Source organism: Phycomyces blakesleeanus (assembly GCF_001638985.1).
Source record: "Phycomyces blakesleeanus NRRL 1555(-) unplaced genomic scaffold PHYBLscaffold_4, whole genome shotgun sequence".
Lineage (NCBI taxonomy): Eukaryota > Fungi > Mucoromycota > Mucoromycetes > Mucorales > Phycomycetaceae > Phycomyces > Phycomyces blakesleeanus.
Genome location: NW_017265137.1, coordinates 1,519,651 through 1,533,898, shown reverse-complemented (window position 1 = coordinate 1,533,898; position 14,248 = coordinate 1,519,651). Strand labels below are relative to the sequence as shown.

The following is a 14,248-nucleotide window of genomic DNA, read 5'->3' as shown; positions in this document are numbered from 1 at the left end:
TTACATAACACCTTATATATTAAAGAAGATTGATTGTGCTATCTGTAGATTATTAAGTTAATGATGTTTTTAACAAATCAAACCAATATATTTTATTTATTTTTGCGCTGTATATCTGATTTCCTTTTTTGGACCCACTACTAATTTTGCGTTGTCCATGGTTTCCACCTCAACACGACTTCCAATTGCTGCTCATGCAACCTATTTCTTTGAAGGTTTATGCCAAGCCTTTAATTGGAAAGATGCAATAAAAGTGTTTTGTGCGCAAGTATCAAAACCTTTCTTTCTCTTTGAAAAAGAGTCAAAAAATAAATAAATTATGTGTGTTCTGATCGCGATTAGTTTTCTTTTTCATCAGTTCAGCTGCCATTCGCAAGGCAATGCTAATGACCGTCGTCTTAAATGGAGGAATGTTTCTTGGATTTCTTGTAATGATGGAATTATTCTATAACTCTCCTGATCATCACTTATTTGGGTATTCCTACATGGTAAATAAGAATAAATAAACGCAAAACAGAAGAAAGAGAGAAAGCTTACTGTCAACTCCTTAGGTTTGGACAGGATATCCAATGTATCTTGCATGTTTGATTGTAAATGGGAGGTTCTTTCAGTCTATTTCCAAGGAGACATTTCGCTTGCAACCTAGTCCTTCAATCCAGATAGATTTGTTAGGCACAAACCAGGACATGACTTTGGCAGTCTACACAACATTGCTTTATACAATTTTTGCAATTTTTGTCTTTTTATTGAGACTTATCCCTATTGTTGGCAAAACTATTTCTTTTGTAGCAAGCTGTATTATAATGTCTTACTATTGCTTCGAGTAAGGGTACAGATAGTAGTATATGAACATTTTAGTAATTTGTTTTTCTTTTAGATACAAATGGACCTATATTGGTTGGAGTAAAGATCAATCCATGCTATTCATTGAGAAGCATTGGGCATATTTTCTAGGTTTTGGTATGTTGTATGATACTTTCAAGATTCGCTCCTATAACTTGGCGCACTTAGGGCTTCCTGTTGCTGCGCTTACATTTTTCCTCTCTACATTGCATGCTGGTGCCGTTTTTGCACTTGTATATCCCAGTGTATGTAACTATCACAAAAATACATAACATTCAACTAACTCGTGATATCACTAGCTTATAATAATAGCTTCTTCAGCTTCACCAAAACCTAGTATGGCTGTATATGGAGAACCACTAGTGTCAGATGGTCCTGTCTACTTTGAATCGTGGACATTGCCGCTTCATATCCCTCTATTTTACCCTGTCAGACAAATGAGCCATCTTACTATATATCTCATTAAAACCGTGGGTGGGAAAAAAGCTGATTCTATCTTGACCCACAAGAAGGATATCATGGGAAAGTTGGTGTAAAAAGAAAATTAAAAGATACAACATAATACAGCATAATACAACCCAAGAATCGTACATTTTACTTTATTTTTGCTTCAATATAACATCAGGATAAACCTCTTTCTTTCTTTCTTTTTAAGAAAAAGAAAACTCAAATCAAAGGTTGGGTGAGAATGCACAAGATCTTGTTAATCTTTTTTATTATTTGGGCTATAGCTTTTAGGTTTGATTTGGTCTGCTTTGAAATTTCTTTTGTTTAGCAAAGAAACATTAAGCTCTTGTTTAATGTAAATGATTTTAAAGAAAATTAAACCAATGTACTTATATGTTTCATAAAGGTGTATAATACATATAATATAATCGGGTTTTATGGGATTGCTTTTAGGATAGTTAATAACAGATATTCCGTTTATGACATGGGTTTATCTAAGCCAAGAACATCTAGACTTTTCTGGGTCTATCCAGAGCACTTGATACTATACTTACTTTTGCTATTACATATTAGCAATCTAGAATAAGTAATTGTTTGTTTGTTTGTTTTTTTTTGGTAAAAACACGACCATGCAAAATCAATAGCTTGGAAGTTTTAATGATCTTTTCTTTGGCTGTAATCATTCTCCGAAGTTATGAATGCCCGAATAGACTCCACTGGTTTTGGGGTTTGGATATAGGTATTACTTTATTAAAAGGTATATATATATTTAATAATTTAGTAGTAGTTTGACATACATCAAAAGTAATAGTAGTAATAAAAAAAAACATTGGTACACAAAGCATATTAGACTTTGTATTCTTTTTGTTCTTTTTACAGCCATATGGTGATATAAAGAATACTGTTGATTTTGAGTGTATTTATTCTAATCCTGTAATTTAGATACACTAAAGTTCATTGAACTATTCCAAGAAACGCCTGTGGCATACTACCAAATGTCTAGTCAAGTAGCAGAGTCAAACATCTTTGTAACCAACGTGTGAGTACAAAAATAGTGGCTATTCCACCTTTTTCTCTCACCAGTCTGGCTGTTGTTTAATCCACTACCTTATTTATTTATTTTACTCCTCAATTACCACTGATCCTCAATCCTTGCCCCTCTTGACACCAAACTTCCGAGGCTACACAAGACAAGAGTAGTTCTGAGTACAGAAATCAAACTCAAAGCCAAAAGGAAAGCAAATGACAGAACAGTTATAGTCAACCTCTCGAAAACAACAAATGAAGCATCATACATATTATGTAAGAGTTATAATATTAATCATCTTCTGGACCTCACAGGGCTTTTGCCTCAACCTGAACATGATAAGCTTTTTGTGATGCCCGACAGCGGAGCACTGCCACCACACAACAGGCACACACGCACACACGCACACACGCACACACCCTCGCACTCTCTCACACACACACGGAAAAGTGTGCTGTATTGCGTCACCCATGGCATGAAGCGGAACTGCCAGTTGTCGCCCCACGCTATCATACCTTTCTTTCTGCTTTTCCTGTACTTTGACCATGAATCTAGGCGACAGAAGCCACAATGAGCTATTGTTCATCAATTTCAACCAAGACTTTAGCTGTATATCCTTAGGTTCAAAGCGAGGATACAGAATATATAATTGCGACCCATTTGGCAAATGCTACTCCAAGTGTAAGTATCCGCACAAGCATAACTATAAACTACAAGCTGATATTTTTGTATAAAGCTGAGGGCGGTACTGGCATTGTCGAAATGTTGTTCTGTACTTCACTTGTTGCATTGGTTGGCGCTGGGGATGAGCCTACATTCTCCCCGAGACATTTACAAATCATCAATACAAAGGCAAATACACCATCAATAAAAATATTAATAATAATAATAAAAAAAAAACTAACACCCACTCATATCAAATCCCATTACTACTTTACAGAGAGAGTCCACCATTTGCGAACTCAGCTTTCCTACCTCAATCCTGGCTGTGAAAATGAATAGGCGCCGACTGATTGTCGTTTTGGAAGAACAAATATTTGTATATGATATCAGCAACATGAAACTTCTTCACACAATCGAAACTAGTCGCAATCCTGATGGTATATTCTACTTTATAATTTCATTTTATTTTAAAAAGGAAGAGAAAAATATATACTGATAAAGTTCATCAAAAAATTAGCCATCTGTGCACTGTCGCCTTCTAGTGAAAACTGTTACATTGCATATCCTTCTCGTTCATCCCCAATCTCTCCTTTTGAAACCAACCAGCAAACCACTCAGTCTTTCTGTACTACTGGTGATGTCGAAATCTTTGATGCTAGTACACTTACCTTGGTGAATATCGTGCAGGCCCATAAGAGTCGTATAAGCTGTATCACCATGAATGCAGATGGCACTTTGTTGGCAACAGCAAGTGAAAAGGTATATGAAAATAAAAAATAATAATATAAAAAAAAAGAACAAAGGCTTGATGGTTTCTAATATATATGTGTGTAGGGTACTGTTGTTCGCGTATTTTCGATCCCAGATGCCAACAAGGTTTACCAGTTTAGACGTGGATCTTACTCTGCAACCATATATTCAATGTCATTCAATCTTGTGAGCTCTCTCTTATGTGTCTCCAGTGACACCGAGACAGTGCATATTTTTAAACTTGCACCTGGCACTTTACCAAACTCAAATGGAAATGGAAACGGAAATGTTTTGAATGGTAACAGTAATGGAGGATACAATACAATTTCAACCAACAGCAACAACAACAATTCCAACAACAATTCCAACAATAATTCCAACTCAAACGGTCAAAATGGAGCTGAACAGAGAGGCCGAAGTGCAAGTGTTGGGTAAGGTCTATATAGTTATTTTTATTATACTTTAAGGTTGGGATTTGAGGATATACTAAATAAAATAAGTATTCTGGTTTCATTAGACAAATGTTGCGAAGGTCTTCTCTCCATTTCGGCCGTGGAATTGCTGGTAGCGTTGGTTCATACTTACCAGAGATGATAACCGAGATTTGGGAACCATCCCGTCATTTTGCTTCACTTAAATTACCAAGCGCGGGTGTGCGTAGTTTGGTGGCTCTGAGCAGGTTAGTTGCTATTATTTGTGTGTGGGTGTGTCTATTTAATATATGTATCAAGTTGTACTGAAAAACTTAACCTAGTACTACTCCACAAGTAATGGTAATCACATCAGAAGGCTATTTTTACCAATACAACATTGATCTGGAGAATGGTGGTGAATGTGTACTCTTGAAGCAAAACAGTTTATTGGAAGTAGGAGATGGTTCGGAAGGGGATATTCCTGAATAGTATTCTCATTTGATATGTATATATCTTTTTATTATTATTATTATTTTGCAGAGTAACATTTCTTCTTCTAATTCTTTAGTTCCCCTCACCCACAATTTTGTTTTTTTTTAAAAAAAAAACTTCTTATATTTCCTTCCCTTGTCTCTTGCTTGTAAGCAATATCTAATCAATGATACACAATTATTTTGAACATGCTTTTTTTTGTCTGATGTTTAATGATTTTTACTATTGTTAATTATTTTTTGGGTGAATTGTTGAGTTTTATGCCTGTTTGTTTTTACGCTTTCCAGAAAGCTTGATATCGTCTCCCAAGATATCCTTGAAAAGATCCTTCTTACGCTCCACACCCTTCTCTCTCTCGACCCACTCGTCGTGTCTCCGCTTGTATTGATCAATCTTGCAAGTCCAGAGGATACATTTACCAATATAATGTTCTGAAAGATCGTATTCACGTTTCACAAGTTCAGAAGCAATACGTTCCTAGAAAAAAAATGAGATATTAGTAGCTATAGAAATCATTCGTATTTAGCTTTAATCCTACCTTCATATCAATATCTGCAGCAGCCCAGCAGTGTTCTACAATATGACTGCCAAACTTGTCCTTTGAGAGATCAGCATAGTGACCTTGCAAGTTGCGCATGATCTTTTTCTTCATCTTGTCATTGACAGTAGGTGATGTTAAAATTGACTCATAAGCACGGGATCCGACAGGGGAGAAGCACCACTGGTATGTGACATCAGGTCTTTGAGACAAGAAACTGTGATGCGAATGTTAATAAAGCAAACTGAGTGTAAATAAAATTAAATATGTTTACCTTGTTGTTGCAATTGCGTTGTATTGTGCTGGCATCTTCATAATAGATTGTAACAATAATGAGCCCTGCATGTGGAAGTTACGAAGGTTCTTCTTTTCCTCTTCGGAAGCAGCCATCCAGTCCTAACAGTTGTTTTTTTAAGTAAATCTAGCCAAAGCTTACTCAAATATATATATAGTCTTACTTCATATGTCCACATACGCATAACACAATTGACAAATTCTTGACTTCCATCAGTCGGCATGTGTAGTGCGCCTGCAAGGCCATTTACAATATCTTTCTCGGCTGTACCCAACTTCAACGAAGCATCGACAAGACTACGGATAACACCAAACTTGCCATTCTCTATTTGAAATTGTTAAATCTCCCTTTTTTTCTCGTGCCTTAGAATTTAATCAAACATGACTTACTCATCAATTTTTCAAAGGATCCACTGAGTTCTTTAACTATCTTTTCAAACTGCTCTGCGTTTCTGGCGTTGGTCAAGAAATTCTGAATCACAAAATTGGCGATTGGATTTAAGCTAAACTTCTCCAGCTTTTTCTTTAAGTAATGCGTGTAAATTTTGTTGTAGACAGGAGTAGGAGCAACCTTGAAGATTACTTCCAACAAATGCGATCCAACAGGGTCACGAATAAGGGTCTCGAACCAAGAGTCACGATCCTTGTTCTCAGTAGGCTTGGTAACATCAGATACAACACCCCACAAGATACGATCCAAAAGAACATTCTTTGCCTTTTGACCCTCTGAATCCTCTTCCTGCATTTCCAATAAGAGTTGGAGAACTGGGCTTGCTACACGATGTACAGACAAAGCGCGCACATCAGTCTCTGAAGAGGTTATTGCTAATTCGGTAGACAATGTGCGGAACATCTCCTTGAATGATGCAGGAACGTTTCTGATGGGCGAGGCTTTTGAAGAATACTTTGTGAGAGTGTCGTTGTTCTCGGTCTTGTACTTTGTGGATCTCTTGCTTCTCAATTGTCCTTTTACGTCATTAGTTTCATCGACACGCTTTCCAGCCAAAACAAACAACAAGACACGGATAACATGGGAAGCAAATTGCTGAGAAATAAGACCGCCTACGACAGGTTTAATATCCTAAAAATCGTATGCATATGTTTATGAGCAAACTAAAAACCAAACCCACTGATATTTTTCTTTTTACCTCGCACATTCCCAAAATAAGTTTTTCCATTGAAAGAAGTTCGCCTTCTTTATTGTCCTCAGATGTGTCCATCTTGTTCTCATTGGAGCCGTTTTCGTTTACTTCCTGTTCAACAACGTCAGCAGCAAGAGTTACTACAGTTTGGCACACATGGGAAGCAAAACGATGAGCGAACAATTCGACAGTTCTTTATTTTTTTAAAGAAAAGGGAAAAAACAGAACAAATTATTTAGTACAAATTATATCATAATGTTATTATGCTATATTATGATCAGCTTACCGTCCCCTGAGTTTGTCCATAAAGACACGGAGCTGGAATGGGTTCGAGATCTTGAGCAACTTTTCGAGAATGAGAGAGCAAGAGTAGTTGGTAGCTAAACGGAGCTCATTACCCTCGACTTCACTATAAACGTTGTCGACGAACAAGCGCTGATCTAAAATATAGATCTATTAGCTGAATGTGTTCACATTTGGTTCCAATTTCACTCAGTACCTTCTGCAGTTTCGAATTGAGGATCATCAAGAGAGCTTTCGACGTTTTTAAAGTAACCGAGCAATTGTTCCTCTACTTCTCCGTAATGACCTGCTTGGAAATGGGGGCTGTCATATTGGCCGACTGTCAATGACTGACCGCCTTGAGGTTGATCTTCGCCACCGAATGAAGTGTCTTCTTGGCCAGGAACGCTGATCCCAACTCCTTTCTTTTGCTTCTTTCCTCTCTTCTTAGTGCGTCCTTTTCTTTCGGTGGTTGACATTATGTGAATTAAACTAAGTAATGCTTAACTGAGAAATAAAATAAAATAAAAAGGTCAAAAAAAGAAAAAATGGGCTGTGACTTGACCTGCGTGACCCTTCTTTTGAGTTGTCGGGGAGTGTGTTTATGCAGGATTTCAAATCAATCTCTTTTTCATCCTGCCCGAATAAATTATTTTACAAAAACAGATTTGCAAGTCGCACAATTTGAAAATACAAGGCGCAAAATTTGAAAATTGAAGTCGCATTTTTGAAATAAATTTTTTTTTTGTATGGAGCCAGGAAGAAAAAGCCCAGGATTTTATTAAAGGTCTCTGATTGAATAGGAAAAGAGAAAATTAAAATATTTGTTTGTAAGGTTTTGTAGATTATATGATGTTTTTGGCTTTTAAATTTTATGGTTGTTTTTGTTTTTGTTTTGTTTTGTTTTTTAAAAAAAATGGAGGAGTTATGGAGAGTCCAGCTCTAGTTCAGAGCAGAGATGAGAAATTGACTTGCGCGCAGTGTGGAGCACCGCAGAGAGAAGGAAAGGGATAGAGTTAAAGTGGAAAGACCAGTGGTGATCCCAAATAGCCAGGATAGTTAGGCCAAAGACTGAGGAAGCAGGGATCGCAGGGTTAAGCGTGGGGGGGAAGACGAAGGATTGGAAAGCGTTTGAGAGGACAGAGGGCAGAGGGACGGTGCCGAAGAATTCCAACCAAATGCCTGTCCACACAGCAGATTTCAACGGGCAAGCGAGAAGAAAATGTTCTTGCGTCTCGATGGACACCTGGCAAATAGTGCAGAGAGGAGAAGAGACGGTGGATGGCATGATGCGGTACAGAAGTGCTCGGCACGAAAGCTTATTGTGCAACCCGCGAAACCAGACATTCCGAGCCCGGTGAGGGAGGGCGAAAGACCAGAAGGAGCGAGGTTGTCGTGGGATGAGAGGAGGGTGGATGGGACGAGCATCAGACAGTTGATGGGAGCAGGCAGAACGGTAGGAGCGCGTGGTGAGCCGGGACCAGGTCTGACCGGGAAGTTGGGCTGACAGAAGTGGCTGGAGGTCAATGGACGACCCGTCGCGAATAGGAAGATCTGGCTGTTGGAATGCCAGTACAAAAGAAAGAATGCATGCTCGAAAGAGAATGGGATGCAAGACCATTGTATGATCGCGAATTCTGTTGAGGATGCGGTTAAGTGTGACAGAACGGGGTAGAGGACGAGAGGGAGTGATGGGTGTGAGTATATCCAAATTGGACTCGATTTGGTATAGATGGTGGACTCGCAAATCACGCCAAGCAGGTCGATACGGAGGGTGAGAGGGCATACTGGATATCATAGAAGACAACGGCAGGATGAGACAACTGGAAAGGTTGAGCACCACTCTGTCAAAGTTTCGGGGAAGAGTATCCATAGCCTTCAGAACCAGGTTCAGCGGGGAATCAAGGGTGCGATGGTTGCGAGGACGACAGTCCGGAAAGAGTAAGGGAAGAAGAGGATCAACGGTAGGGACGTCGGAGCGAAGAAGAGTGGAGAACCATTGGGGAACAAGACCATGAGGCAGTAGAGGATTACGGATAAGGGGCTTCAGCCAGCGAAGTTGGAGAGCACATTGCTGTATACCAGGATCCAAGATACCAAGGCCACCCTGTAGTCGGGGCAAGCAGAGAGTGTCAAAAGCAATGGGAGGAAAAGAGTTGACACGGAAGAATCCGCGCACGATGGAGCGAACTCGGTCAAGGAAGGCGGAAGGGAACGAAACCACACGAAGGACGTGCCATAGTTGAGAAAGTACAAGAGAGTTCATGATGGTTGCCCGCCCACGAAAGGAAAGAGATCGTGATCCATGAATACTGCAAAAGGTCTCAATTTTTGACAGGAGGGTGGTCCCGTAGGAGTCTCGTTGAGTGATAGAGGAAAATAATGGAAAACCAAGATATCGGAGAGAGGTAGGTGACGTACGATCATGCCAATCAGTAACATCGTATGCACGAAGGAAAGTATTCCAGTCGGGGAGTGACGATCCTGAAAGGGAGAAGGCTTGAGTCTTGTGCATGTTTATGCGAGCGTTAGATGCGGCAGCGTATGTGTTGAGATGGTGGTGAAGTCGAGACATGTGATCCGTGTCTGGAAGAAACACCAGCAGGTCATCGGCATAAGCCAGCAGCTTGACAGGAGGTAAAGAGGGAAGAGTGGGAGGGACAGAAGGGAGGACACCGAGGAACAGAGGATCGTGTATCACGCGGCGAAGCAAAGGCTCAAAAGCTAGGTTGAAGAGAATTGGTGAGAGAGGATCCCCTTGTCGAAGGCCACGGGCTTGCGTAAGAGGGCGCGAGAGAAACCCATTGACGTTAATCTGTAGCTGCGTAGAGAAAAATAGAGAAGAGACAGAATTAACGATGGAAGGAGGGAAGCGGAAATGAGCGAGCACTCGACGAAAATACTCTGGGTGTACTCGGTCATAAGCCTTTTCCTGGTCCAAGAGCAAGCCAATCCCTGAGGATCCATCCTTCGCGGCTTGTGCCATGACCAAACGAGTTAGCATTCCATTATCAGCTATAAATCTACCCTGAACAAAACCAGTTTGATACGGGGTGATAAGTGTGGTAACAGCAGAAATCATACGAGCATTCATGAGACGAGTAAACACTTTTGCATCGGTATTAATCAAGGCGATGGGACGCCAGTTCTTCAGAGAACTGAGATCGCCTTTTTTGGCAACAAGCAGACACAAGTGGACTGCCAAGAAGGAGGAAAGATTCCCTTCGACAAGGCATCGTTATATATCCGGGAAACGAGGTCGCCACACACGGGATGGGCGAGAATGAGGCAGAGAATCTCATATGGCAAACCATCTGGGCCCGGGCTACTAGAGCTAGGAGAGCGGGCAGCGCCTGACCGAATTGTGTCGAGAACGAATGGCCGAGTCATATAGTCCTGTGCAAGTTCTGGCAAATGGAGATCTGAAGACAAATGAGAGAGCAGCTCATCCACAGCAGAGTAGTCTATAGGATCAGGGGTGTACAAGCCTTCATAGAAGACTGCTGCGGCCTCAGTCATGGCGTCGGGTGTGGTGCAAATGTCATTTGTAACAGGGTGACAGAGGCTTGCAATGGCTTTGCGGGATTGGCGAATGGCGATAGTGCGTTTGAGGTATCCTGCAGAAGTCTCACCCTTTTCCCGCCAGTATTTCCCGGCCTTGAGAGCCATAATCTCGACCCGTTCAAGTTGGACTTGCTGCAACAATCGTTCCACAATTGGGAGTTGGAAGTTCTGGGCGGGTTGGTGGCGGAAACGGTGAATGAGTCGGTCCCGTCGTTTTTGTAGGCATGTTTCCAGGTCGTTCAGAGAGGGGCGAAGGTGGCGAGAGAAACATTTAACGAAACGAATGACTTCGAGCTTAATCGCATCCCATCGGGCTTGAGGAGAAAGATCAGCGCGAAGGGCAGGAACGAGGGTGGAGAGAAGAGTGTTGAGATCGGTACGGAACGAAAGTGATTGTGCTAGGTGAGGGTTAGCACGCCAAAGTCCCTTACCAGAAGACTTGGTTGAAGGGAGGGACAGACTGACTGCAACCAGACAATGATCAGACCATTTCTGGTGAATATAGCTCACTTGTGGGTCTGTAGTGCGAGGGTGAAGGTCTGAGGACGCAAGGATGTAGTCAATGGTGGTGGAAGACAGGGCTCGGTGGAACGTAGGCTGAGGGTGCTGGCCACGAGGAGTGATACAGTCAGTCATATTGGTATCTATAAACTGTAGCCAGTCAGCTGGAGCACGACGTCCGAGAGCATAGTGTGAGTGAATTGCATGGTTAAAATCGCTCAATAGAATAAAGTTTGAAGGATTGGGAGGGATGAGGTCAGGAGTGGACAGTAAAGAGGCAAGAAAACGATAACGTGGAGTTTGGGAAGCAGGCGCATAGATGGCGCCTATCCTGAAGGGCGAAAAATTATTATCCACATGCGTGATAGTTGTCATGATACACCTGCCGCATGGGCTAAATAGAGGGTCAGTGAAGATAATGTGAGGGGAAAGGCATACAACACCGCAGTATGGAGACCATAATGATGAAGAGGACCGAAATTGTTGGTCAAAGGTAGATTGAAGCATAGATGATGAGGCATGGGTTTCTTGCAGGGCTAAAATATCGATTCCCTGCGAGCGTAAATGGCGTATGAAAAAGGAGCGTGATTCAGGGTGTCCGACTTTGGGTAGACCCCTACAGTTCATAGTGCCTATTTTAATCATTGGTTAATGTTGGCCTCTGCGCCGAGGGCTTTTGTGGTTTGTGGGTGAGTAAAGCGAGGAAGAGAGAGAGATGTATTGCGGCCTGTTGGACGTGCCGGCCGGGAAAAACGGAGATGAGTGTGGCGAGAGGCAGACTGGAGTCGGAGAGCCCGAGCCTCATCTCTATCCATGAGATTAGTTATCATTCTGTCGTCTATCTCTTTGTCCCAGCCACGCGTGGGGGTGTCGACAGAACGGCTTCGAGGACGAGGGCCGGAGGACGTGGGCGGCTCAGTTGGTGTCGGTAGAGTAAAGGTGGTCTTTGTGGGAGACAGCTTAGACAACTCACGCAAAGCAGGTTGACGAGGGTTGTGCTTGGAGGCCTCCGATCCTCCGTAGATGAGTGAGAGCTCAGTGGGAATCAAAGGCTTGGGCGCAATGATGGGGCGATCGAGCTTCGAATTGCGGTTGGGGTGGCGGGAGCGCTTGTTGGACGTCTTGGACGTCTTGGAAGGATCGGTAATGTATGGACAATTGGCTTGTAAGTGACCGGTCTTGTTGCATCCAAAACACGTTCGGGTTTCGGCTGGGCATTTGGTGCATTTTGCGACGTCGTGCCCCATTTCCTTACAGTAGGTGCAGTGGGAGCCCATGGAAGGCCACTTACCAAGAATCTTTTGCGTATCGTCGTATGCAATTTGGTACGTCAGAGAATCTGATGGCACATCGTCGGTAGGTGTATTGGCGAGGACAACATAGCCAGAACCGTCAAAAAACCCATATGATTCATGAATGGCGATCTCCCGCACTTTGCCAAAAGGAAACATACATTTGGCGAGTTGTGTAGCCAGGTCATGATAAGGAACACGAGGAAGCTTGGTTAAGAAAACACGGCGAACAATTGTGCCAATGGGAACAGCAGGTTGAGTGGGGAAAGACGAATCGCCGACTACCAAAGGTCGAGAGCACGCTCGCTCGCAGTCAGCACTGGTAGGTAGATGGAGTTCACATGTATCAGGGGAAGAGCGTGAGCCAAGAGTGATGCCCATGTTAACCTCGCGAGGATAGGCTGAGAGAAGAGCTCTCCAGAAAGGGTCAAACTTGGGTGAGGATTTGGGTGGGACGGTGAAAAAAACTGAAAACTTAGAGGACCCTACACGCCAGGTACGTGGGGTTGTGTTATTCGTAGAGCTGAAGATAACATGAGGTTGCTTTTCGAGAAGTGAAAGTGCGTTCTGAGTAGCTACTTGCGAGTAAAGAGGTGTCGAAGAGGGTGAGATTGGTGTGAATGAGGTTGGCAATGGTGGAGATGAGCCAGTGGTGGAGGGGTTTTTGACCGCTGGTGGTTCCGGAGTGTTAGTGGAAAGAGCCATGCTTTTGAAATAAAAAATGTTCAATAGTATTTATATTTAAGCAAAAAGTAGAGTGAATATTATGTAAAATAATAATAGTACAAAATGCTTAATATGTTATTTAATAATTTGAAAGTACTTTTCTGTACTGCTTATTGGAAATAATATCTATTTACAACTTTTTTTTGTATTATATATCCTCACAGTAACTCTTAAAAATGCGACTTGTATAGTTTTTCTTTTGTGTTTATTGGTCGGCTACAATGCAAAGAACTTAGCAATTAGCTTTTTTGCTTGGTGATTCTTTTGACATTACGCTAAAGAAATGAGAGAAAAGAAGAAAGAAATCAATCAAGGGATTAGAAAGCCTACTCCAAGAAACGTCTTATTACCACGAGTTCCTTGGCTATTATCACACCAGGAAAAAAGGCTGCTAATCCATGACACAGATCCATTAAGCCCGCCAAATGACATCTATTGTAAAGCAGCTTTTATAGTGTGTTTTGCTTTAACTGTCATTTCTTTTTAAAGATACAAAAAAATAGCAGTTATGTTACCAATTTTCTTAGCCACAGTGTGAGGTAGACAGCCCGAATTCGAAAGGCGTTTTATTAGCGTTATAAATCAGTGTTGTCTCATATATCTATTAAGTACATAGAGAATTCCACCGATTGAGAAAGTGCTTTGTAAAAAAAAATTGTATAATATCTATGCGAGCATACATCTAAGTAAAAAAATAAAATCCCTAAAGAAAAACAAAAAGCTTTTTTGCAACATCCTTTATATTCTATAAAAAAAACTATTGGATACTAGCAGCTTTGTTTGAGAATACGATGGTAATTATTTGCTTCTCTAGCCAATATAATAGTATACATATATTGCTTTTTTCTTTGATAGAAGACATTAATAGACAAAAATGACAAGATACGCACTCTGTAATTAAGTACTATTCTTTGTACTCGGCTAATAAAGGTTATAAAGAATGTCTTATGAATAGATTTGAAAATAAAACACGGGCACTATCGATGAACATACTTATTTCTACTACAATCCCATAGCAAAAAAGTACTTTGTTCTCTGATGACAAAAGCAAAAACCGTGAAATTTAGAGAATATAATCAATACAAAATGGGTTAACAATAATAGTAGTAAAAGTTTCTAAACATTAAAGAGAAGACACCTAATATTGCTTTTTTATATTAGATAGAAATTATATCAGCAACAGCCGAAATACTGATTGCGTTAAAATCTGTCGAGTGAATTTACATGATGTGTTCGTGCTTGTAATAACCAGCATTTGGATATTAACTATGGAG

At 41.1% G+C, this 14,248-nt stretch overlaps 4 protein-coding genes across 4 annotated transcripts; 2 read left to right on the top strand and 2 right to left on the bottom strand.

Annotated features, from left to right (window-relative positions):
- Window positions 1-157: 157 nt before the first annotated feature.
- On the top strand, window positions 158-1,379 carry PHYBLDRAFT_141553 (hypothetical protein; the record flags this gene model as incomplete). Its single annotated transcript, XM_018430613.1, has 5 exons — window positions 158-215; window positions 364-488; window positions 552-823; window positions 878-1,092; window positions 1,156-1,379. The coding sequence occupies 5 exons, from the start codon at window positions 158-160 to the stop codon at window positions 1,377-1,379; spliced, it is 894 nt and encodes a 297-aa protein (XP_018295723.1).
- Window positions 1,380-2,857: 1,478 nt separating this feature from the next.
- PHYBLDRAFT_179956 (hypothetical protein) lies at window positions 2,858-4,827 on the top strand. The gene is made up of 7 exons (XM_018438237.1): window positions 2,858-2,998; window positions 3,054-3,169; window positions 3,258-3,417; window positions 3,498-3,739; window positions 3,815-4,161; window positions 4,248-4,409; window positions 4,485-4,827. Exons 1-7 carry the CDS (start codon window positions 2,863-2,865, stop codon window positions 4,630-4,632), a joined length of 1,311 nt encoding a protein of 436 aa, XP_018295722.1. The 5' UTR covers window positions 2,858-2,862; the 3' UTR covers window positions 4,633-4,827.
- Window positions 4,828-4,893: 66 nt separating this feature from the next.
- On the bottom strand, window positions 4,894-7,050 carry PHYBLDRAFT_108002 (hypothetical protein; the record flags this gene model as incomplete). Its single annotated transcript, XM_018428026.1, has 7 exons — window positions 4,894-5,112; window positions 5,174-5,390; window positions 5,448-5,569; window positions 5,632-5,792; window positions 5,858-6,548; window positions 6,616-6,802; window positions 6,896-7,050. Coding segments are annotated over 7 exons (1,752 nt in total), but the record flags the coding sequence as incomplete, so codon positions are not given.
- Window positions 7,051-7,816: 766 nt separating this feature from the next.
- PHYBLDRAFT_164576 (CCHC-type zinc finger transcription factor) lies at window positions 7,817-12,953 on the bottom strand (the record flags this gene model as incomplete). The annotated part of the gene is made up of 3 exons (XM_018435037.1): window positions 7,817-9,214; window positions 10,732-11,572; window positions 11,737-12,953. 3 exons carry the CDS (start codon window positions 12,951-12,953, stop codon window positions 7,817-7,819), a joined length of 3,456 nt encoding a protein of 1,151 aa, XP_018295720.1.
- Window positions 12,954-14,248: the final 1,295 nt, after the last annotated feature.